This window comes from Thrips palmi, unplaced genomic scaffold (assembly GCF_012932325.1).
Source record: "Thrips palmi isolate BJ-2018 unplaced genomic scaffold, TpBJ-2018v1 HiC_scaffold_4, whole genome shotgun sequence".
In the NCBI taxonomy this organism is placed as follows: Eukaryota; Metazoa; Arthropoda; class Insecta; order Thysanoptera; family Thripidae; genus Thrips; species Thrips palmi.
Genome location: NW_023144631.1, coordinates 14,105,910 through 14,130,917, shown reverse-complemented (window position 1 = coordinate 14,130,917; position 25,008 = coordinate 14,105,910). Strand labels below are relative to the sequence as shown.

Below are 25,008 nucleotides of genomic sequence, written 5' to 3'. Positions count from 1 at the left end.
GAAAAAAGGTTGAAAACTTGGGCTGAAATCGTGCGCAGTGACACCATGTATAATTTTGCAGACATTTCTTACGTGCTTCATATAAATGCCTCACTTAATGCTAAAACAAAATAATTTTTTTTTTCTTGAAATTGTTGTAAAAAGTTCGATCTTTAACATGGTTCCCGCTGTTTGTCTCTAGCATTCATGCAAGCATTTTTATATTGAGGTGCAAACAGAAAAATCGTAAAACAATGAAAAAGCGTGCACAAAGTGCTACTGCCTTCTGAATAGTGCGAGAAACAAATGATTAAGACGTACGAAAGAGTCTTGGCAAAGTGACGGTTTTATTGGTAAGTTACGTCAACAGGAGTAAAAACCTTGAATCAATAAGAGTACATAGTCACCGCACGGTCAAATCTGGAAGCAGCCAGTCGGGCAGGAAGACATCTTTCCGTGCGTGGCGAACGAGGTGTCTGCGCTGATGGGGCCCCTCAGTGAGCTGTGGCATCCCCAACGGCACCACTGGCACTCGCACTTGTCGGAGATCGTCACGGTCGAAACGGACTGTGGAAAAATAGGCTGCAGGTGAAGGCGGGCATTCCTCGCCAGGAGATCTTGATTGGCCGGGTCGTGAAGCCAGGCGTGGAGGCACAGTCTCCGGGAGGGGTACACTTTGAGCGTCGTCAGGGACGGCGCAGAAGTGGGGCTCACTGCCCGCAAGAAGTCATACGACGGCACTATGTCCAGAGAGAGGGTACGCAGGGAGGGAAACTGCGGTAGAGCAGCCGCCACCACGTCCAAGTCCGCCCACCTCGCGCTGCACAGCTCAAGGTTTTCCACGAGTCGGGCAGAGGGGGATTCCACAAGTGCCGACAGCGGAGCGAGCGGCTGTACCCACGTGAAACAGAAAGTCACGGTCCGCAGGTGCGACGCCTGACGGAGTAGTTCCAGTGCACCAGCGACGAATGGCTCGTCGTCAGGCGACTCTGCCAGGTCCAAAGTCTGCAGTTCGGGCAGTTTCGACAGCCGGGATAGATCTTCGTGCGGGTGACACACCAAATGTCGCAAGCCAGGAATCTTCTCCAAAAAAGACACCGGGGTACCTTCCGTCAGATACAGAGACACGTCTTGGAGAGTGGCCGCGTGGGTTCGTAGAAGCAGCTCCAGGAAGGGCCCCGCGGAGGGTCCCAAGTACAGGAGCTTGGTCATGGAAGGGCTGACCTGACGCTCGCACCACGCAGCCGGCAGGGCTTTCTCAGTGTTGTTGTCGATTTGAAGTTCCTTCAGACCATCGATGTTGTAGGCCGCCTGCAGGAGTGGAGTCAGCGTGTCTCCCGGAGGGAAAGAGTGGTCAATATTCAGGGCGATCATCTTGAGACCACCGAGAGCCGAGAGCTTCTGGACGATGAGCGCGGCGAACAACGCTTCGGTTTGATTGCCTACTCCCAGGTGAAGCGCGGCGACGACGCATGTGGTGCTGGGCACGTAAGAGGCCAGCACCTCGAGAGGCAACCCGCTGTCCACGATCAGGGCTGACACGCACGGCGCCAGGGCCAGTGCGGCGCGCACCAGGCCCCGCCCACGCACCACGGCCTTCTTCCACAGGTCCCGATGGAGACACAGGTCGCGGAGGCGTCGGCACAGCAGGCGGCAGCCAATGAGCTCCCTGGGCGGCAGGTACGACAGCACCGTCAGCAACGAGTCGTCCGACAGGACCAGCAGCTGTCGACAAAGGAAACAAGCGCATCACTGCCACACTGTTTGGGAGATCTTGCGTCGCCAATAGTATCCCCCAGGATTCAGCCTCGCCGAGATTTGATCGCGTGGCCCCTTGTGCACAGGTACAGGTACAAAATATTGGGATGTGATAATAAAATGTCACAGTATCATTTGCTGAAAGCGAAAGCTTCGCTGTCTTTAAGCCTCCCAATTGTTCAACTTAAGGGCTTCTCTTATCATACCAAAGTACCATAGACTAGGAGCCAAATTGTGACTCAGTGAGTATCACTGCAAACTAATCTGTATTATTGGCTGAGCGATAGCGAAGCCCGTTACTCAGGTGGGGTTGAAAAGTTTTTCCTGTCTGTGTGCGTGTGTGCGTGTATGCGTGTGTGTCCGCACTACTCCTCCTGAACGGCTCGGCTGATCTCGGTGAGATTTTGCACACTTCTTAGGTATGTCCTTGGCTCGGCACACGCGAAATTTCACCATCCTAGCTCGACTGGTTCAGTTTTTATAGCCGAAAAACACCTAAAAAACGGCGAAAAATAGAGCTTTCTGCAGATAGATCACTTCTGGCTTGGAGAAAGGGGGGTCTGGGGGGCCCCAGCCTCGACAAGTTAAAGTGACAAGGGTCAAGATAGTGTTATCTATAGATGAAACAACTCTATTTAGAATGTAGGGGGGTCTAGGGGCAGAGCCCCCCAGCATACAACAAGTTAAAAAATAACCGACAACGGACAAGCCATTGCCTGCCGCAGGCAGGCTAGCGCCGCAGGCCAAGGTAGGTACGCCGGGCGTGGATTGGAGGAACAGGCAGCGAGACATCGCGAAGCCTGTTACGACAAGACGCGGTCTGGCGTAAACCTACCTTGTTAATTGTGCTGCCCCATTATTCATTCATAGGATTTTAATGAAAAAGACCCGCCACTAAAAAAAGGCAATATCTGGTTCAGCCAAGAGGGGCTGTATTACATAAAAGCTCTACTTTTGAGGTGAGGAATAAATGATGGTGTATGCACTGTCAGAAATTTTGTCGTAAATTAGCGACGAAAATGTCGCTAATTTTGATAGCGACGGAAATCGTTCTCAAACTACTTCGTCGTAACTGAACGACTAAAAAATCGTTTTTCTTCGACAATGTCGTAATCGCGATTAAATATTTTGGAATCTGAAATCCCCGAAAAGTTGGTCAAAAGTTACAATTTTGCTCGTTTTTTTACGATTTGTGTCGTTTATTTACGATTCATGTCACAAATTTACGACAAGAGTCGTAAATGTACGACTGAAGTCATAACTGCACGACATATTCCATAAATCAATTACGATCGTTCGTAAACTTACGATTAAGTCGTAAACTTAGGACTTAATTCGTTTCAAAACGGAACGTCTCGCTATCAAAATTAGCGACAGATATGTCGTAAATTTACGACTCGTATATTTACGACTTGAGTCGTAACAAAATATGTCGTTTAAAAACGACATAATTGTTCTACAAAATGTCGTAAATTTACGATTATTTTTAACAGTGTGTGTTACTTTTTGCAGCAGTTGCACTTATACTGAGTTTTGTTCTTAACTGATTTTCATTGATCAAGGCTGCCAGTTTTCAACTACTTAATTTATTTCTTAACTGAGCTTTTGACAGCTAAAATATTTAGAATATTGCTTTTTGTTTTTATTTCAGGGACCTGCCCTTAGTGTCAGGAGCAAGACGGCACCCACTACGTCGTTGCCCAGCTGCAGCAAGGATGCTGGCGTAAGTACACAACAAACCTAACTGTCTACTAAGTACACAGTTACAAATGCGTGCTTGCAAGTACACACTTACAAATGCATGCTTGCAAGTACACACTTACAAATGCATGCTTGCAAGTACACACTTACAAACGCATGCTTGACGCCGTATAACTCCATGCGTCAAGCATGCGTTTGTAAGTGTGTACTTGCAAGCATGCATTTGCAAGTGTGTACTTGGCCAAGCATGCGTTTGTAAGTGCGTACACTGTTAAAATAATCGTAAATTTACGACATTTTGTAGAACTATTGTCGTTTTTCAGGGGGCAGTCTCGTCCGTGTACCCTTTTTAGGGGGGTTTCCCCCCCTCTTTTGATGACGACGATTTTTTAATTATACCTCTTAGAGACAAACGGTAAAAACCAAATGAAAGAACGGAATTTTTACAACATTTTCAAAAAAAAATATTTTGTTATGTGTTTAGTTGTAAGGGAGTTATAGGGAATGCAACAAAAGCCGACAAAACATACAAAATTTCACTGCGCGACATTTTTCTCCGGAAGTTCTTAACTTTTTGGCAATCGGTTTGCGGCATCTTGAAGATGAAAAAATCCTCTTTACTTTAACCTACGATCGTCCATGTAGCCCAAGGAAAAGGGGCGTTCCACGTCAAACCATCATGGTCCAAAACATACTTGCTCAGATCCAGCCCCCAATTTTTTATCTGGTAGTGTACCACCCAAAGACCACTCTCATAAATTTTTTTGAAAAAAAATTCAGAACTTTGGCCGCAGTGATTTTTTGAAACTTGAAAAAAAATATATAAATTTTTTTTTAGTTTTTTTAAAATTGTGTATCTAGGTGCTCAAATGGGTTGAAAACAGTAAAGGGCAACATAAAATAGTGAAAAAAAAAATTGGGACCCCCAGCCCTTACCAGAAACAAAGTTTACGATAAAAAAAACACGGATTCTTGAATTCCCAAAATACGCCGTCTCACTTTTAGACCATATTGGCATCAAAGGACCCCAATGAGGTACTCTAACTGTCACTAAAAATTAGGGACGGCAATCCATAAACACCAGGGATATTGTCAAAAAACTCTAAAAGTTATCGAAGGTTATCGAAGCTTTTTGCCCCAAAATTGTCAAAATGGGACCTATATTGGTTCCGCTGAGGCACTGTGCATTGAAATACTATTCAATTGTCTGTCTTAACACCATGGAAGATGTGAGAGAGGTAAAGGTCAGCATTACAAGAGTTTTGGAATTACACGGCAATAAGTTTTTTTAATTATAATAACCAAATGCGACAAAATGCATTGTTTGGCAGTCGCCAACTGAAGCTCATTGATTGGTGGGGACTTCATCCGGGTCATCTTCATTTTCTTCTTTTAAGTCTCCAGCAGTTGCATGGTCAAGGTGAAGATGGCTTGGATGAAGTCCCCACCAATCAATGAGCTTCGGTTGGCGACTGCCAAACAATGCATTTTGTCGCATTTGGTTATTATAATTAAAAAAACTTATTGCCGTGTAATTCCAAAACTCTTGTAATGCTGACCTTTACCTCTCTCACATCTTCCATGGTGTTAAGACAGACAATTGAATAGTATTTCAATGCACAGTGCCTCAGCGGAACCAATATAGGTCCCATTTTGACAATTTTGGGGCAAAAAGCTTCGATAACCTTCGATAACTTTTAGAGTTTTTTGACAATATCTCTGGTGTTTATGGATTGCCGTCTCTAATTTTTTAGTGACAGTTAGAGTACCTCATTGGGGTCCTTTGATGTCAATATGGTCCAAAAGTGAGACGGCGTATTTTGGGAATTCAAGAAACCGTGGTTTTTTTTATCGTAAACTTTGTTTCTGGTAAGGGCTGGGGGTCCCAATTTTTTTTTTCACTATTTTATGTTGCCCTTTACTGTTTTCAACCCATTTGAGCACCTAGATACACAATTTTAAAAAAAACTAAAAAAAAAATTTATATATTTTTTTTTCAAGTTTCAAAAAATCACTGCGGCCAAAGTTCTGATTTTTTTTTTCAAAAAAATTTATGAGAGTGGTCTTTGGGTGGTACACCACCAGATAAAAAATTGGGGGCCGGATCTGAGCAAGTACGTTTTGGACCATGATGGTTTGACGTGGAACGCCCCTAAAACCTAAATTAAACCGTTCCTAAGTTTGTATAGATTTTTCGTTACGTTTTAAAAAGTGTAATCCTTGGGCTATATGGACGATTGTAGGTTAAAGTAAAGAGGATTTTTTCATCTTCAAGATGCCGCAAACCGATTGCCAAAAAGTTAAGAACTTCCGGAGAAAAATGTCGCGCAGTGAAATTTTGTATGTTTTGTCGGCTTTTGTTGCATTCCCTACAACTCCCTTACAACTGAACACAAAACAAAATATTTTTTTTTGAAAATGTTATAAAAATTCCGTTCTTTCATTTGGTTTTTACCGTTTGTCTCTAAGAGGTATATTTAAAAAATCGTCGTCATCAAAAGAGGGGGGGAAAACCCCCCTAAAAAAGGGTACAGGGACGAGACTGCCCCCTTAAACAACATATTTTGTTACGACTCAAGTCGTAAATATACGACTTGAATCGTAAATGTACGACATATTTGTCGCTAATTTTGATAGCGACACGTTTCGTTTTAGAACAAATTAAGTCGTAAATTTACGAAGTCTGCGAACAATCGTAAATTATCTTTCGAATATGTCGTGCAGTCATGACTTCAGTCGTACATTTACGACTCTTGTCGTAAATTCGTGTTATGAATCGTAAATGAACGACACAAATCGTAAATAAGTGACCAAATTGTAACTTTTCACCAAATTTTCGGGGAATTTAGGTGTCAAAATATGTAACCGTGATTACGACATTGTCGTAGAGAAATGATTTTTTAGTCGTTCAGTAAAGACAAAGTAGTTGAAGAACAATTTCCGTCGCTATTAAAATTAGCGACTTTTATGTCGCTAATTTACGACAGAATTTCTAACAGTGTACTTGCAAGCACGCATTTGTAAGTGAGTACTTAGTAGACAGTTAGGTTTGCAGTGTAAGGGAGGGTGGGGTACCATGACCACTGACCACCCCCCTCGCACTCGGGAACTACTTAGCCGACGGCAATAGATCCACGGGACTTTCGAGAGAATCGGATTCTTACTATTTTCAACCAGGGCTCTACCTTCTCACCTCAAGGGCACAACCATAGCACCTCGCCAAAATTTTCGCTAAACAGCGTTTTCGCCAAATTGGGCATATTTCAAATCTGGGATATTTTTTCTCACTCTTGCATTTGAGGAGGTAAGTTCGATGTCTTAGGTTTTTCTCAAAATGTCGGCTCTCAGGCAAAATATCCATCATCACATTTAATTTTAAAAGCTTTAAGCTTACTCGGGGAGCCTTAAGTGTCGTAAACTGCATTGTGGGGATCCATGACCACTTTATAGTGGGGTACCATGACCATACATATTTGAGTGTTTTTCTCATTTAATAATGATAATAATGATTTATTTTCGTCAAAAATTTGCTTTTTGCTTCAGAAAATGTACAAGGGTGGAATAATTGCTGCAGGATCGATAGTTTCATCACAATTCGTGAATCACCAGGATGATTAAGAATGGTTCTGAAACTGAGACTTGATATGGAAGTTTCTCTAGCACTAAATGAGCTCCAAACCGCAAAAGTTGGCCGCGAAAGCGATCCGTGGCTACTTTGAACCAAGACGGCTCTGGCATTATGAGAAACAGCATTTATTTCACTTGTTTGCAGTGTAGTAACCGCGATAATTTCCATAAAATTTACCAAATTGAAATCTGCATACGAATTTGGATTCGGCTTAGCAAGACAAACATGAAATGTTAACACATGTCATGGCTTTGGATGTGAAATTTGAAAGCCTTAGAGCGTTAACTGTTCAAACCGTCCATTTTAAGGCATGTTAGGGCGTTTAAAACTTCGAAGGTTTTAGAAGTGTTTTATTGTTAAGTTGACTGGCCTGATGGTATGGACAGCTATATTAACAATGTCAATGAGAATACTGGTAGAAAGTACACTTCTTGGGCCGAAAAATTACTATGGTCATAGTGCCCCACGGGGTGGTCATGGTACCCCATATATAGGGCGCCATGACCGCGTTTTATTTTCCAAAGTGTTCTGTAGGCCTGCCGTGCATTGCAGACAAGTTCCAATGGGGAGAAGAGGTCCTTGGAGGTCAAAGAATCCCCCTCATGCTGTAAACTTAACTTTTCGAACCACACAGTGGAGTAGAGGAAAGCACAAAAAGTAAGTGGTCATGGTTCCCCACCCTCCCTTACTGAACCATCGGTCCATCTCAACGGTTTCCGGGAAAAGTCGGTTCTACTTTCACGGCAGTAAATATAATAAGAACATATCGCGACTCACCTCGGGGTACATGACGATGGCTTGAAGAGGCAGGCGCTCAGGTCAGCTGAAGTCCGCTCACACCGGTGTCCGCACGGTTAGACTCTTGGAGCTGACTTCCTCCACTGATGCCGCAAAACAGCAGGCAGGTACGGTGCGTTCCGCTCAACGACGCGTCCGGGTCAACCGCGAGTCTGGAACCAACCGAGGATGTGGGCTGCAGTCGCCCACTGTTAGTCAAGGTATGAACTTAGGAATGAATTTTCAGTTGCAAAAGGGGAGGGGGGTCCACATAGGTATCGTAGAAGAATCTGCTCTACAAACTCAAGTGCGTACATAGTACACTCCACCTGGCGTGTACATGCATGTACACTTCAGGTTCGCGTGTACTTGCTAAGTACAAGACCCCCATTACAGCTCAGGAAAGCCGCGCGACGCTCTTTAGTTCCTCCTGTTCCACTGTGGCAAAAAGCTACAGAAAATTCTGTTAACAGCTTGTGGTAATTCCCCGTAGCCCCCTTGTCAATATTCTCTGTAGGCTCTTACAGTATTCTCCGTAGGACCTTACAGTGATCTCCGTAGGACTTTCCAGGCCCTACGGAGAATACTGTAAGAGCCTACAGAGAATATTGACAAGGGGGCTACGGAGAATACTGTAAGAGCCTGCGGAGAATATTGATGAGGGGGCTACGGAGAATCCTGGCAAAAAAATTAACAGAATTTTCCGTACCTTGTTGCCACAGTGTCTGTCGCTGACTTCCGGTCTAGGTTTTAACCGAAGAACCCAATTAGCCCCTCTCACAGCCCGTCAGGGCCGGGCAATAGACCATTCTAGACGTGGCCGAGTGAAGAACAAGAAGAATAACAAAAGTGTACTCTTTAGAACTATAACTTCAAATATATTAGTCCCCTTGATTGGTAGTAGTTAATAAAAATATTTTCTAGTAAATTGAACTTATTTGAAGCGAAAATGTGCACTTTAAATACCCTAAATGCAGTCTTTTGTGATTCTTCTTGATCTTCATTCAGCCACGACTAGAATGGTCTATAATCCACTGCTTCGGATGGGCTATTTCATTAAATCCCGAGACCGGAAGTCAGAGAACAAAAGGAAGAACTTAAACCTCCTCTGCGCATGCGCAGAAGCTGAAAGCTGATTAAGTTCTTCATTTTGATCTTTGACTTCCGGTCCAGGGATTCTCGTTAAAATTCCCTATAGAGATTTTACTTTTGAGCTCAATCTTGTAGAAACGAAAACTCTTCTGCTGCCATGTGCAATGTGTTTAGCGAAAGGTTAAGGGTCACGCTGCTCAACGGGGAGAGGGGATGTTCTAACATGTCTCTGCATAACAAAGTAAACCTCTCAACTGTGGATTGGGATCGGGAGTTCCCTATTCCGCTAAGGCTAGCCGGTATGATCTTCCCTGAAGAGAGACCGGAAGCGGAGGCAAACAGTCGTTCAGTATTCAGAACATGCGATGGACCAGCACGTCTCACTTAGGTGAGTTACCTAGGGGTATTTAGAAATCTTGAATTACGATTACCGTTCGCCGAGCGTCGTTTGTCAAACGATCATGCAATCTTCGTATTTCGCGCCATTCAATCTTCTGCAGTCTCGCACCCCGGTCGCCTAACTACGCGAATTCTTTCAATTGGCACCCAGCGTCTACCGGCTAGTTTTTCACACGTACTTTGTTGAAGTTTACTTTAGATTGCTGCGCATTCGTGTGAATGAGGTAGGAAGGAAGCATGTTAGATCACAGATGAGATTCAAAATGTCATTTACATGGAAGAAGTCCGCACTGACCCTCTCACCTAAGCTGCCTAGGTATAGTATATGGGTTCGAGTGTCATGGTTTGAAGAGACGGCAAGTACACTGGCTCCTTCCTGCAGGGAGGTAAGTATAAGTGCCTAGCAAGGAACGCGCATCGTGGAACGGAATCGGAGAGATTGCTCTATGTTGAACCTTTGCTCATTGAGCGAGGTCTAACCTTCCTCGAGATGTTGAAGTGGAGCCAAGCGGCACGAATACGATGCAAATAAGCTCTGGTGAGACGAATCTCACTCCCAATAGATGACCTAAACGAATCCCTGGACCGGAAGTGAAAGAACCAAAAGCTAGAACTGCAAGCACGTTGAAGCACGCGCGGACACTGGCTACGTGTGGAGAGTGGACGCCTGCGCATGCGCAGAAGCGGTTTTACTCCTCCCGATTGATCTTTTACTTCCGGTCGACGGATTCGTAACAATACCCACCTTCGGCTGTGACACTCAATACGGTACTTCGGAGGAAATCGTGACCGGAAGTCAGTGACACAACGGAAGGAACTATTGAGCGAGGCGTCAGCGTGCTGAGCGGTGGTGGGGGACCGGATGGACAGAGTGGGGGCAGCGTGCGCGCGCCGCCTTCACCCCCACTCCGCTGATTTCCCCCTCCACCCCTCAGCACAGCCGCGCGACGCTCTTTTGTTTCTCCCGCTTTGACGTTGACTTCCGGTCTAGGTTTCCTCAGCAGTAACCTATCACATCGTCGCAAGATACTTCAACGTGTCACCATAGGGATAGGGTACTTTCGAGCATCGTGGATCCAGAATCGGAAGCAAGCAGACGCCATGTTGGCCGGAAACTACACTGGGAGAAATAATGAAGATTGTGGCTGTTAAACCTAATGCCACTCCCCACCGTTCATCGAAAGAAGGTGTTCACCGTACCCTGGCATACAGTAGACACCCTGCCTGAAGGAACGGCGTTCACTGTATCCTGGGAACCCGCATCTGCTGTACCCTAGAAACTGTTCAGACACGGCATTCAGTATAACTGTAAAATAAAGGCGAAATTTCAAAATCACGAAAGAAACGATTTGATGACGGGAGTGAATTCATCTTATCAAGGCGAACAAAAAATGATAAGCATATTATGGTCTCAGACTGATAATTCAGTGGGAATCGTGATCAGAAGTCTAAAAAAGTAGGATTTTGGACTCCAAAACATCGGACTCAGCAAATTAAGGTCCAAAATCCTACTTTTTTGGACTTTTGATGCCGATATCTGTTGAATTTCGAGTTTGAGCCCACAACATGCCTATCATTTTTTCTTTGTCTTGTTGAGATGAATTCACTTTCGTCATCGAAACGTTCTTATCGGGATTTTTGAATTTCGCCTTTATCTTACAGTTTTACTGAATGCCGTGTCTGATGTCTGAACAGTGTCCAAGGTACAGCGGATGCGGGTTCCCAGGATACAGTGAACGCCGTTCCTTACACCTTCTTTTGGCAAACAATGGAGAGTGGCATTAGGTTTAACAGCCCCAATCTTCATTATTTCTCCCAGTGTAGCCTCTCTTCAGATCTAAAACTAGGACAGAGCTGTACGAATACTGCTCGTGAAACACGTATGCACTGCAAATGAGTATAAAACGGCTCTTAATGTTCAAGTGTGGCCGATTCGTTTGACTACGTCTCTTTCCCATGTCAAGTTTTGGTCTACTTCCGACAACATGGCGTCTGTGTGCTTCCGGTTCACGATCTACGTAAGTACCCTATTGCAGCTGCAGCGCTAAGTGGCTTGTCAAGGTCCTCTCGCACTCCCCGGGCGACTGCAGCCTTCCGGTGTGGGATCCATTCCATCCATGTAAGTACAATAAATCGTTCATCTTCTGTCTTCGCTTGATAGGATCATCTTCATCAGAGCGTGCAGCTGATAAAACCTACCTCATTCTGAGTGCGTAAGGGGCCGTTCAGTAATAACATAACGCTCGTGAGGTCCCTTTCTCTTGTACCCCTTGTCCCCGTCCCGTCCCAGCATGTTACGCGGTGTTACGCTGGGCGTGCCCCCCTCTCCCCGTAACGTTCCGCAATGTACGCTGGGCCTGACCCTTCCTCGTTTCACACCGTAACGTTAGCTGAGTGCGCGGAGGAGTATCGCCACGAAATCGTCGGCACGGGGTACATTACAGACCTGTCTACTTAGCACCAACTTACAAATGCATGCTTGCAAGTACTCACTTACAAACGCATGCTTGGCAAGTACACTCCAATACATATGCGTAGCATCGAGTTATTAGGCGCTAAGTATGCTGTTGTACGTGTGAACTTGCCAAGGATGCATTTGTTAGTGCATGCTTGGCCAAGCATGCGTTTGTAAGTATGAACTTGCAAGCATGTATGTGTAAGTGCGTGCTAAGTAGACAGTTGGGTTTGCAGTGTAGAGTTGAATGGGGACAAAAAAACACTCAAGACACAACTATTCTACTGGGGACGAACAGGGTACTTTCGTAGATCCCTGAACCGGAAGCACACAGACGCCATGTTGGCGGAAGTAGATCCAAAGAGACGTTCGTCAAAGGTATCGGCCACACTTGAACATAAACAGTCATTTGATACTTGTTTGCAGTGCATATGTGTTTCGCGAGCAATATTTGTACAGCTCGGCTATAGTGTTGGATCCGAAGAGAGGTTAGTTTCCGGCCAATTTGGCGTCTGCTGGTCTGCTTGCTTCCGGTTCAGGATTCTACGAAAGTACTCTATTGTGTGGCATTCGTACATCACAGCGTATCTACCGTGTGATTCCCTTTTAAGGCCACGTTGCACAGTGGGCTAAACACCCTTTTAGGCGCTCAAAACCTCTTTCTTGAAAATCGTTTAAACGGGCAAACTTGTTCTCCATCGGATAGGAAATTTTCCGCAGATTTCAAATCTGGTCGTATTTTTGTTGTCAGACCAAAACTACGACCACTACAGGCCGTCAAAGTTAAAACTTGTAATAATGTGTTATTTTTAGTAAAAAATGCAACAAAACGCCACAGCGATTTTGACGGCTTTGCGTCTAGATTTTGAACCTCCGGTGGTTCCATTTTAAAGAACAAGTATTCCCGTTCAAAATGATACCCGAGTTATCTTCCTGCGATAATTTGAAGGGTGTTGGTGTGCATAAAATCGCTTTATTTGTATAATTTTTAATTTAAAGACAAAAGTTTGAGATTTACTATAGAATCAAGCACTATCAAGCAGGTTTCAGCGCTGGAAATTATCAACCTATGTGTCATTTGAAAGGATCAACAGAGAAAACCTGCGCATATTTGCGCAAACAGTAATACACGGCTGTGAAACATTATAAAATTGGCAATTTCCCCGTTTTCGGTAGAAAATGCGTCCCACGAAGAAAGAATCCAAGCAACCGTGTCTCCATCCCAACCGTCCCTTATCTTTTCACGTGTTATTTGGCTCCTTTTCCCAGCCCCCCTGCCCCTTCTCTACAACTAACCCTCAAGAAAAGGCCACCCGTGCAACAGAATTGATGGGAATGCAGATCTTCTGACTGCAATGTTGTTTCATTTCATCCTGTGATCTGCTCTTTCAGGGAAAAAAACCTAAAGCCAAGTCTTAAAAAATGTGTGCCACAGTTCTTTCACTTTTAGTTGACCTCTTTGATGACCAGGCTAATGAGCCTTCCATGTTACTGTTCCATGAAGAGTTAAATGATACGTATATCATTTAAAAATGGACTTCAGGAAATTGAAGTTTGACAGTTGCTATAAAATCTGTAACCATGATTTTTTACAGTATTGTTTTTAAGAACGTCCATATAATTTAAGTGATGTTTTTGACTTCTTTAAGCGGTTTTCAATTGTTTCGTCTGCAATTAACATTTAAAAAAAAAACCTACAATATGTTTTGCATTGATTTGGAAAGAGAGAGTGCTCCCGCAGACTCAGAAATATACAAAATAAAAATACGATTATATTAAATCAATTTTCGGTGAACCACGGCTGAGATAAGGTCACACTTGCCACCGCTTGTTCAAAATCTCATAAAGTAAGACCAAAAGAGGGTCTGTACCAAATTTGGGACATATACGATCAAAAATGGCTGAAATATAGGTTTTGAGCGCCCAAAAGGGTGTTTTAGCCCACTGTGCGTTGTTCTCTGTCAGATGGTCACTCGATTGTCAACGGGACGAAAAAAAAGGGAGTGACAATGCCATGGACCCGCGGCCCTCTGCTACTTGCCAAGAGCTCTTTTCTCACTGTGTGTTCGTTTTGTTCCTGATTGGAGTCTTGCTTTCGTTTCAGGTCAACCGAGTGCCATTTACTCTAGGAGTCATCCTTTGTCTCAATCCAGGCCTTGAGCATAGCCGGCTGCGGCGTGTTAGGCGTTCCAGGATGGCTGGTCACGATGCAATCGATCAATCGGTGAGTCACTTGAGCCCTCATTATCCACAAAGAAGGTGTACGCTAGACCGTGTCCTGTCGTAACAGGCTTCGCGATGCTGCGCCAGTTTCGACAATTCATGCCTGCATATACACCTACCTTGGCCTGCGGCGCTAGCCTGCCTTCGGCAGGCTACTTTCCTAGTCAAACCGTTGATATGAGCGCGATCCCCACTAAAATTAGAATGTGGTGATCTAAATCTTTACTATAAGGACTTATCTTTAGGTCGGGGGGTTAGAATGGGTTCTATTTTCGTCATCAGCACCCTTCAAAACGTAGAAAACGACATGAAACTTGTCAAAAAAATACGATTTCAAGGAATCCTAGGAGTCACGAAGTCAATTTGGGTAGGAGTGTGGGGAAAGCAAAAAAAATTATGTAAAAGGTAGGCGGTGGCTCAAGGGTGGCTACGAACGTCAGTGGTACCAATATGGTCGATGCGGGTCGATGTGCCACCCGTCAAAATTTAACCTTGGCAATAAAGAGAAATCAAAATGCCGGGAAATTCGAAAAATTCCAATGCTAATGTATTTCACAGTGATCTGACAAGAAGTCCATCATTATGAAAATTTTGGTAGCAGATAAGAGCAGTTGCCAAAATAAGGGTATCTTTTGTGTCTTTTGGCTCTATAATCGTTATTTTTCAACGTATTGTGATGCGGTTTGGTGCGTTGTGTTGGGCTCGACGTCGCCCACTCTTATCCATCTTAAGTCACCACTTTTTCAATTCAGAAGATGTCGATAAAGTGCTCCAAAGGGTCATTTCGTAACGTTCCGGCATGTCCCCCGTCCATAAATTCAAAGTTTCGATGCTTATATTTCAGCTAATATGGAACGTAGAACGATTCTGAGAAGATATTCGGAAACTTTATTATTTTATCTATCAGACACATGTTACCGTGAAACGGGGTTATTTCGGACACTCGGTGTAATTTCGGACAACTCTGCCCGGAAGCATGGCGATGATGCTCCCACCTAACGGCCAACTTGGAGGCTTGTCCCGTTGCGCGCATCGCATCGGCCACACTTAAGGCGGGACCGGGGTGAAACTTGAAGGGATCGGATCGGGATGAAAATTGGCACACAGGTTCAGGACATAATAAGGACACGCGCCACAAAAAATTTTTGAGGTGGCTCAATTTTGAACAAAGTTATTGAACTTTCAAAAACTCAAATTTAGATCAACTCGATCCGAAGAACCACTGGTCCTAGAAAAAAACCAGTTACAGAATTCGAAAGGGGAGGTCAGGATCTAGGACAAGAGGTATGCGCGAAACATGTGTCACAAAATTTTAGCCTTAAAATCGGGTGTCAAAAGGTGTCAAATTTTTGACCAATGTTCAGCCAGTCATTTCGGACACTTGCTGTTTGTTTCAAGAATCGCCATATACATGTTGACCTAGGCCCTGGCCTCCCCTTTCGAAATCTGTAAGCCACTTTTTTCTAGGCCCAGCCCTTCTTGAGATCGAGTTGATCTGCTGAGACCCTGTTTTTGCCGCATTTTCCTTGTTTTGAACTTGGCGGTCGTTTTGCGGTGCTGTGGAAGGTGGCGCGGCGGAAAGTATCGGAACTCCGTGCAGGCCGGTGGAGGCGGGGCGACACATTTATGACTGACAGCTGACCTGCAGCCGGGCATTGTTCGCGCCGCGTCCCCCTCCCCCTCTCCCCCCGCGCTAAGCCGGAGCCGCAGACGAGGACCTGGAGAGCGAGCCGGGCCGCCTCGGACTTGGATCCAGCCAGGCCACGAACGAGCTCCCCAGGACTTGCACGCGTCACACTGGCCAGAATTTGGAAAAAAGGGGCCTCGTGAGTGGAAAGGGGTGACACGTTCCACCCACGCTGTCTGATGCGAGGAATTGAAGGTCGTAAGAGAAATTTTATCTCCGATTACAAATCGTTGTTCAACTGGTGTCAAAATGACCGTAAAAGAAAAAGGAATTTGATAGTACCCAACCGCCAGAACTCAGAAGTCACATTCAAATTTTAAATTTGGAAACTGGAGCGCGCCGGACTCCAGGGTGAGCCGCGCGCCACGCCGGTCAGCCGCTGCTTCCCCCTCCATGCCCCGCCTCGGCCGTCTCGCTTGCACTGTGCGGGTGAGACAGAGACGGACAATGACATCTGTTTGAGCGCACGGCGTGGCCCGGGCTGCACCGGCCGCGCCGCACTGTCGCCGCACTGTCTGGCCATCGACACTGCCAAAACGCACCGCGCTGTCCGTCACTGGCCAGAATGCACGGCAGGTATAGGGATTTCCACCCAGAACTAGGACCCTTTTATTTTTTGGAAGTACCAGACTGTGGTGCCATCTCTCGGCAAAGTGCTACATTACCAGAACGAAAATGGCAAGGAGTATTCGCAAAAGGAGACTCCCGTCAATACACTTTTTAAGTTCCTTTAGCCGTCGCGGGTGAACGGTCACCGGGGTCCCGCCTTAAAACCATCTGATCAATCACCCGGAGGCCAAATCAGGGGCAAACTTCAGGAGAAAGAGTGGTTTTTGTATTTAACCATTTTTACCTAAATTCGCTTTATGCTTGAAAACTTTTACTGGCAAGCCGAAACTGTTCATGGCCGGTTCATGAGGGGATTGTTTGTCGATTCGATCATGTTAAGAGCATACTGTGTCAAATTTTCAATCTCCTGGGTCAAATAGTTTGGTTTATATGGGCTCAAAACTAAAAAATTGTTACTTTACGGGGTAATTTCGGGCATACAAACGTCACGCCAGGGAGAGTGGGTATGTCCTGAACACTTTCTATTTCGCAGGGTTTGAGTGGTGGAAGCTGAAGAGCTCTTCTGGAAGTGAAAGATAATCCAACAACAACGATAATCCCCAATTGCTACAGCGGTTGCTTTATAAACTTCGAATTTCATGTAAATGGGGCGAAGCTTCGTCTTTAATACTTAATTTTATGTGCATATCCTACCTTAGTGTCAACGACTGTTTTCCCGAGTAAAAATAGAAGGCTGCAGATAGGCTGACGCTTGGCTGACGCATGGCTGTATGGACCGTTTTTTGGCTGTATGCATGGCTGCCGTGGCTGCGTTGCAGCCATGTCGCAGCCATAGCGATGTCCTGGACTTGCAGCCATGCACGCTGCAATGGCTGGTCTGGCTGTTTCACGGAGCGCTTTGGCTGTGGAACGCTTCAGAAGCTGCGCACAGAAGCCTTCTGGCTGCCCGGAGCAGCCTATAAACGCTGCCACGCACAGCCAACTTAGCTGCAGTGGCTGTAGGCTGCGTGTCGCAGCGTGTTGGCTGCTGGCGCCAGCCGGGCCGCGTAGACGTTACAGCCATGTAGGCTGCCATGGCTGTAGGCTGCGCGTCGCAGCGTGTTGGCTTCTGGCGCCAGCCGGGCCGTGGCTACACCTTACAGCCACGAAGGCTGCAATGGCTGTAGGCTGCGCGTCGCAGCGTGTTGGCTTCTGGCGCCAGCCGGGCCGCGGCTGCACCTTACAGCCACGAAGGCTGCAATGGCTGTAGGCTGCGCGTCGCAGCGTGTTGGCTGCTGGCGGCAGCCAGGCCGCGGCTGGACTTCGCAGCCAGGCGGGCTGCAATGGCCGTAGGCTGCACGCTGCGCGTCGCAGCGTGCTGGCTGCCAGCGACAGCCTGGCCGCGGCTGCACTTTCCAGCCACGTAGGCTGCAATGGCTGTAGGCTACGGATGCAGCATGGTGGATGCTGGCGGTATTCAGGCGCACCCCTTGATTAAAGGGTTATAAAAAATAGAAAAAATAGAATGGGTACGTGGTATGCTGATATTTGAGTTGAATACGTTAACATACATAAGCCATGCAAGTTTCGTAAAAATCGGGACACTTTTTTGTTATCTTTGATATCTCGGGAACGGAAAGTCCTAGATGAAATTACTTAACGGATTTGGATCTGGAACGGTGTTGGGACCCTAGAAAATCTACTAAAGGATCCACAGAACTTCAAAGGTCGTCATGGGGACCTTCATGTACTAAGGAGTGAAGCCTAGTAGCGATATGGGTGCTGCCGATGGCATCCACGAAGCTGCAGGTTGCAGCCGAGATGTGGCTGTGACCCGCAGCTTCATAGCTGCCAGGGGCAGCGTGGCCCGGGCGAAAGAAGGCTGCTTGGAGCATCCTGAAGGCTGCGGGGTGCAGCCTACAGCAGCGCTCACAGCCTCTAGGCTTCCGGGGACAGCGTGGCCCGGGCGAAGGAAAGCTGCCTGGGGCATCCTGAAGGCTGCGGGGTGCAGCTTAGAGCAGCGCCTCGCAGCCTCGTGGCTGCTGGGGGCAGCGTGGTCCGCGAAGGAAGGCTGCCTAGAGCATCCCGTAGGCTGCGGGGTGCAGCCTAGAGCAGCGGGGGCAGGGCCGACTCGGCTCCAAAGGGACACTTCAATGGCTGGCAGGTGCAGCCAGAGAGGCTGCAGCGGCTGTGGATGGCTGGATTTTGGCTGACGTATGTCCGAATACAGCCAATGTCTGCAGCCATCCGAGATCCATCCGAGCGCTCTCAGGCACCCGGAGGAAGCCAGCCTGCAGCCAATCTGCAGCCTATAATTTTCTCTCGGGTTGTGATTAATTTTCTTTCATGTTACATGAAAGTTAGTCTTGGTGAATGGCTGCATAGCTCGCCGGTTTACTACAATTGAAATGCAAAGCTTTCCACTGAGCCCCTGTATCTTCCTAACCGTACATACGCCACGACTTCTTGCCCTTCATATGCATGTATGTGATTGTATGTAATCTTGTAGAGGAAGATTTAAGATTCACTTTCGCGTAAAAATGTATGGCCCGAGTTGCCTATAAAAGCTAATCGGTCAAAAAATTTTTTTTAAAAAAAGAAGCGTTCTAAATGGCTCTCACTATTCCTGAAATCGAACTACATATGAGTGCAAAACATGACTTCAAATTATGTATGAATGACCACCCCTACCATATCTTTACATCCAAACCCTTACGAATTTCTCATATAATCATATTAGCACTTTAAAAAGAGACAGTGATCGATTTTGGGACCAAAATCAGAACGAAAAGTCGTTTTTACCAGAGGTGTCCGAAATTACCCCAAAACACGGGGTAATTTCGGACACTGCCTCGGACCCTCCACTGTAAAAACGGTGAGGTGCAGATATTTGAAATAAGCGCCAAATCGAAGCTAAAGGTGGGTAGATGATAAATTTTGACCCTCAAGTCGATGACAGCACCACAACTTTCACAATTTCAAAAAAACCTATCAAAAGTGTCCGTAGTTACCCCGTTTCACGGTACTGAACTCGTTTTTACGAGCTCGATTTGGGTGCAATCTGTAAACGCAAAATGTCCTCCGTGGTTGACTTTGCGGAACGTTACATGTGAATTATCACGGTTTCTCCCGTTGTGCTCCACAGTTCTCGGCCTTGTCAGATTAATCTGTAGCATTTTTGCCGTCGAATGGTGCAAACGGGAACTCTGAGAAGTTAATGGAAAGCTCAGAATCTTGTTTTATAGGTTATGTTTCGGTAGTGTCCGACCATGATTTTAAAATGCTTTTCTGTTCCCCGGGCAAGTTCTAGACCAAACAGAGATATGATTCTATCGGGACGTGTTGAGGAATCTTAAAACAGGAGCTCACACCAAATGGCGTGTTTTTGGCTGAGCGATAGCGAAGCCTGTTACTCCAGTGGGGTTGAAAAGTTTTTCATGTCTGTCTGTCTGTGTGTGTGTCTGTGTGTCCGCACTACTCCTCCTAAACGGCTCGGCCGATTCTACTGAGATTTTGCAGGGTCATTGGGCATATCCTTGGCTCGCCACACACCAAAATTCAGCTTTCTATCTCAATCCATTCGGTCATATTAGCCAAAAAACACTTTAAAAACGGCAGGAAAAAGACAACTTTTTTGGAACCTTCAACTTTTTGTCAAGTTCAATGTCGTTTTAAATGTTTTTGAGGGTGCTGATGACGAAAATAGAACCCATTCAGACCTCCGACCGAAAGTTTAGCCACATTAGTGTAGATTTTGATGACCAAATGCTCTTTTTGAGGGGATCACGCCCATTTCCACGGTCTGCCAAGGAAGGCAGCCTGCCGAAGGCAGGTTAGCGCCGCAGGCCAAGGTAGGTGTATACGCCAGGCGTGGATTGTCGAAACTGGCGCAGCATCGCGAAGCCTGTTACGACAAGACACAGTCTGGCGTACACGTACCTTGTAATTCATAGCAAGAGAGTTACTAGGCCTGTTTGAATGACAATGTAACGTTCCGTATCCTGCTGTTTTCTGTAACGTTCCGTGTCTTTCCCCTATACTTTTGAATGGGGGCTTTTTGGTCTTTCTGCAATATTGCACCGGGAGCTCGACTGCGTTCAGATATAAGTCGTGGGACATCACTGAATAAATTGGCCGAGAAAAAAGCCGACTTTTCCACATTTTTTTTGCGGTTCTATGGCCTTCAAAAGTGCCCCGAATTTTGGCAACTGCTCATAAAGAAGGCAGTAAATTAATTTTCGCGGGTTGGCAACAATTTTGTCGGCGTCTGCGCCCTTGCGAAAATCGCGAAGCTGAAAACACGAGTATAGTCGCGCATTAAAACTGCCCCTCCATTGTTGCTGACGTTGAATTGTTTGGCTTGTTTCAAAAGGCTACGGTTCTCTAGTCATGTTTTCTTCAATTCTGTGTAATAGTTCTCACTCACAACGTAGCAACACCACGACGGTTGGCTTGACAAACTTTATAAACTCGAGAGGGATGGTCTCGAAACACGGGTGAGTCTTGTTCGAGGAACATGAGCACTGAAAGTCGCGAGGTGGAGCGAAGTGATCATGGTGCTAACTGAATCAGTAGTATCATCAAACCTGGCTAAAAGGAGCAGCTACATGACCAGCTTATTCAAAAAGAGACTAAAATTCTTAAAGCGACTCTTAAACTGCATTAAGGAAAGATAATTCACAGATGCATGTGCACAGGTACGCAGTTCAATGGCTCAATTCACTCCGATTTGAAGAGAAACAAAATTTTTCAACAAAACAACAACAAAAACAACAACGCAGAGGTGCGGGATTGGTGCGGGACACTCTCATAAAAAGTCACTGGCCGGCCGGCCGATCCAAATGGCCACGTGGTTTTGGGTACGGAGATATCCGTAGTTTTCATCAGTGCGTAACGCGGTGTTTGTCCGCAGCTGCTGCTGGCCCTGCCGGACGACGTGCTGGTGGCGGTGCTGGCCTACCTGCCGCCCAGGGAGCTCTTCCGATGCCGGTTGCTGTGCCGCCGTCTGCGCGACCTCTGCCTGCACCGCGACCTGTGGCGCCGCGTCTGCCTGCCCGCCCAGGAGAGAGGCGTGGTGCGCGCCGCCCTGCTCCTAGCACCCTGCGTCCGCCATGTCCACTCGGACACCTTGGGCCTGGAGGCCCTGGCGTCCCTGGTGGCCGGCACGACGTGCGTGGTCAAGGAGCTCACGGTCTCAGTTGGCTCCGCACCGGACGTGGCCTTGGCCACGCCACTGATTGAGAAGCTGTCGAGTCTGGGAGGCCTCCGGAAGCTCTGGGTGTCCTTTGCCGATACTCCCGTGGCTACTGCTTCTCCGCTTCTGCAGGTGATCTACTCTGTGAGCGATCTCCGTGAACTGAACATATGGATCAACAGTGATGCGTCGATGCCAATCGCATGGTGTGATGTGAAGCAAAAGCCCTCATTGACTCTGCTCAGTTACACCTCACCGACCATGGACCCCTTCCTCCACCTGATGCTACAAACCCATGCCGCCACCTTGGAAAAGGTGTACCTCAACAAGGTTTGGAAAATGCCGGAACCTGCATCGAATGCGGTCCCTGGCCAGTCGGACTTCCCTTTGACTCTCCTGAACGCGATCCCCAGGCTGCGCGCACTGTGCTGCTTCCCGAACGATGGCCTGTCGCAGTTGCAAGCAGGAGACGCTCTGAAGGAGCTGAGTTTCACGGGCATACACCGGGAGGGCTTCCCTGCCGGGGCACTGGAGTTCATTCGAAAGGCGACGCAGCTTCAGGTCGTCAACATCGACTTGCCTTACGAGGATCCCTCCGGACCGGTGCAAGCCCTGGCTGAGTCGTGCTCTGCGCCCCGCCTGGAGCACCTGTTCTTGCGCTCGACGCACGGGTCGAACGCCTTGGACGTGCTGGCCGCCGCTCTGCCGCGGTTCCCCGCGCTCCAGACGCTCGGCGTGGCGTCCACGCCACCGGACAGCCTCCTGCGCGCGGTGAGCCCCGCGGCCCTGCCCCGCCTCTCCATGTTCAGGGTCTGCTGCTTCGAGACGTGCGCCCACGCATGGCTGCACGACCCGTTCGTCCAGGACGTTCTCGTCAGGAACCCTCAGCTCCACCTCCGCATCGAGGTGTCCGCCGCGCCCGTCCTGGAGGACTGCCCGTGCCCCTGGTGCCGGTGGGGCTGCCACAAGGAGCTCGCCCAGCGACCCTCCAGCCTCTGGTCCTTCTTCTCGGCACACCGGAAGAAGGCCGACTGCCCGAGGGACTGCTTCCAGGTAGCACTGCCACCTTGCCCGTCTTGTGAGCGCCCTTCTGCTCAGCCCGTTGTTTAAAACCGCGATTTCATTTCTTGATCTTGTTTGGCCAGATAGTCACCAATCTGATTTTGTTTTGTTTTTCATGCCCTACTTACCTTATTGTGTAATTGTCGTGGATTCAACAATTGGAATGCATGTTTGTGTGATTGTCGTGGATTCAACAATTGGAATTCATGTTTGTGTAATTGTCGTGGATTCAACAATTGGAATGCATGTTTTTTTATTGAATCATAGATTGGTTTTGTTATGATTATATTCCAGGTGACACCGTTTCATACACAGTCTGTGGCTGAAACGCTTTGCCATTTCATTTTACTTTTGCCTTGCTTCAATAGCTTAAGACATTAACCTCGAGTTATAAGTGTGTTTGAAGTGTACCTTTTTGTGTATGCCCTTGTTCCTTCTGTCTTCAGAAAGAGATAAAGAAATTAATTTGTCACAAACGGCCTCTAGCATTTTTATTGTGGAAGTCTTGGGTCCAGACCGTTGTAAGAGTTGGTGCCTGAGTGCGCCCCGGTCGGGGCCCGGGGCGCCCGCACTCTTAAAGTTGTACAGTGAAAATTCCTCTTTTACGGTGATATTTTGGTGGTGTTATGGAGAAAATGTTAACAATAATGCACCCTTTCACGGTAAGACATTTAGAGTGCATTTCTGACGACTAATCATGACATATACGAACAACATGAAGAAAAACTGCAATAGGAGAGAAGTGTGGCGGTAGTAGCCGTGAAATAATTAAGTACGAAAACACGTATTTTAAACGTTACGTTGATATCCGCACTCCCACTCCTTCAGACCTACGTTTTTTTTTACAATTCTAATTTCATTAAGAAAAAAACTCGAGTTGAATCTTTTGCAATAAGCGAGATGAAACCATAAGTAAAAGTCCAGACCTGACATACTCCTATGTCGGAAAACACTGGTGGTGCTTTTCTTTCTGTAAGCAAAGTGCAACTGTCATTGGACTACAGTCTTGGATTGATTCAGCGCTCTCAGTCGAAGTTTCATAAGTAGTTACTCCTTCAGATTTTGAAATCTTCCGTCAATTCAGGGGGTGGCAACGCCCTGCATCTTTCTTGACGCCATGTTCGGCCACCCCTTGCACATTAGTTTACTTCGACGAGATCCAAAGTACTAAGTCCATTAGAGCCAAGCCGTTTTGGTATTACGATAATATATGAATTGAGGAAGTGTTTAGGCCAGGTTTTAACTAAAAAACTCAAAAACTTAACAAGATTAACGTTTTGAAAATATAAGTAGACACTTAACAAAACCCAATTTTTCTCTTGTTTTCGCGATGCGGTTTTAAGGAGTGAATTGATCGTAAGTGTGCTCTCCTTTAATTATTACTTTCATATGACCTTTTTACTTGATGCCGCACTCAAGTTTCATTCGATTCCTTTGCTGGGTTCAGAGAGTATCTCCTTGAAAAGAACCATGATCTAAGGGGGGAGTCGAACATGGCGTCAGCATACGTGTACAGCGTTGCCACCCCCTGGTCAATTCAAATCACCGTTTCATGTACACAGAAAATTTCATGGGACTTTTTTTTTGTCTCACGGGTTTTGCAATTTTAAGCACATCCGACGGTGATGCAATTTTGTTTGGTGGGAAAGTATTGTCCGACGCCCACTGAAAATAGAACTGCATTTTTGTCCCGCCTGGTAGAGGTGTGTAAATCAAGGATTTCGGGCATTCCACGTCAAAGTATCGTGGTCACAAACTTGCTGAGATCTAGCCCCCTTTTTTTTCGACTCAAAGAGTTCCTGAATAAATTTGTGTATATAAGAGAAAATTCAGAACTTTGGTCGTGATGATTTTTTGAAATTTAAAATAAAGTTTTAAAACTTTTGTACTTGTTCTTTTTTTTTAAAAAAAAAAATGAGTATTTGGGCGCTCAAATGGGTTGAAATCAGTGAAGGGTAACATAATGAAGTGAAAAACAAACTTAGGACCCCCAGCCCCAGCTAGTTTTTCACTAAACTACGGAGAAAAAATGAAGTCATGGTAAAATCTACGAAGAAATGCTTCGCATTATGAAGCAAAGCCCTTCGTGATACGAGGCATTACTTCATAATACGAAGCAATCTAGAACGCCTTTATTTTCTTCGTAGTTATGAAGCAAATGCTTCGTAGGCTTGTAAGAGTGCTTACTTGCGCAGAGAGGGTGAGGGGGAGAATACCGCTGCTCATCTTAATCTCGGCAGACAGGCGGCCCATGCGTCATCTGCTGCCTGAGACCGCAGGTGTGGAGTGTGCGCTGCGTTGCCGCCCTCGAAGATGTTGCGAAAGTTCATGACACAGCACGCAGACAATTCGCTGCTGGGACCGAGTGACGCAGAGACAGCAACGAATTGGCGTACTTAGCGAAGGCCTGAACTGAGAGATGTCATTGAGATGATCAGGCTGACTCTCTTGTTTCAGATGCACGCAGTGGTAACAACTCAACGCTACTCTAGACTATATGGAAA

General features: G+C 46.4%; 2 protein-coding genes across 34 annotated transcripts; one reads left to right on the top strand and one right to left on the bottom strand.

Moving 5' to 3' along the window:
* Positions 1-307: 307 nt before the first annotated feature.
* Positions 308-11,634, bottom strand: LOC117649734. 16 transcript variants are annotated; one of them, XM_034392745.1, is made up of 3 exons: positions 11,534-11,634; positions 7,844-8,039; positions 308-1,704 (listed from the first exon to the last, which is right to left on the bottom strand). In XM_034392745.1, exons 2-3 carry the CDS (start codon positions 7,853-7,855, stop codon positions 394-396), a joined length of 1,323 nt encoding a protein of 440 aa, XP_034248636.1. In that variant the 5' UTR covers positions 7,856-8,039; positions 11,534-11,634; the 3' UTR covers positions 308-393. The 16 variants fall into 16 exon arrangements, with proteins under 16 accessions (XP_034248636.1, XP_034248644.1, XP_034248632.1 ...); XM_034392753.1 differs by having other exon boundaries at positions 7,844-8,016; positions 11,534-11,551; XM_034392741.1 differs by lacking the exon at positions 11,534-11,634 and adding an exon at positions 11,361-11,494.
* On the top strand, positions 3,404-22,984 carry LOC117649732 (F-box/LRR-repeat protein 12-like). Of its 18 annotated transcripts, none has more exons than XM_034392724.1 (4): positions 9,459-9,558; positions 9,643-9,720; positions 13,894-14,013; positions 21,161-22,984. In XM_034392724.1, the coding sequence occupies exons 3-4, from the start codon at positions 13,984-13,986 to the stop codon at positions 22,550-22,552; spliced, it is 1,422 nt and encodes a 473-aa protein (XP_034248615.1). In that variant the 5' UTR covers positions 9,459-9,558; positions 9,643-9,720; positions 13,894-13,983; the 3' UTR covers positions 22,553-22,984. The 18 variants fall into 18 exon arrangements, with proteins under 18 accessions (XP_034248628.1, XP_034248610.1, XP_034248617.1 ...); XM_034392722.1 differs by lacking the exons at positions 9,459-9,558; positions 9,643-9,720 and adding exons at positions 10,302-10,389; positions 11,371-11,453; XM_034392725.1 differs by lacking the exons at positions 9,459-9,558; positions 9,643-9,720 and adding exons at positions 10,302-10,389; positions 11,371-11,457.
* Positions 22,985-25,008: the final 2,024 nt, after the last annotated feature.

What these genes read in the sequence shown, in the direction of transcription:
- LOC117649732 (XM_034392719.1), top strand. Translation starts at nt 7,951, where the DNA reads ATGCCGCAAAACAGCAGGCAGGTACGGTGCGTTCCGCTCAACGACGCG. An exon ending in GTCGCCCACTGTTAGTCAAG is followed by an intron (nt 8,065 to 13,893) that starts GTATGAACTTAG and finishes CTTTCGTTTCAG; the next exon opens with GTCAACCGAGTGCCATTTAC. An exon ending in ACGATGCAATCGATCAATCG is followed by an intron (nt 14,014 to 21,160) that starts GTGAGTCACTTG and finishes GTTTGTCCGCAG; the next exon opens with CTGCTGCTGGCCCTGCCGGA.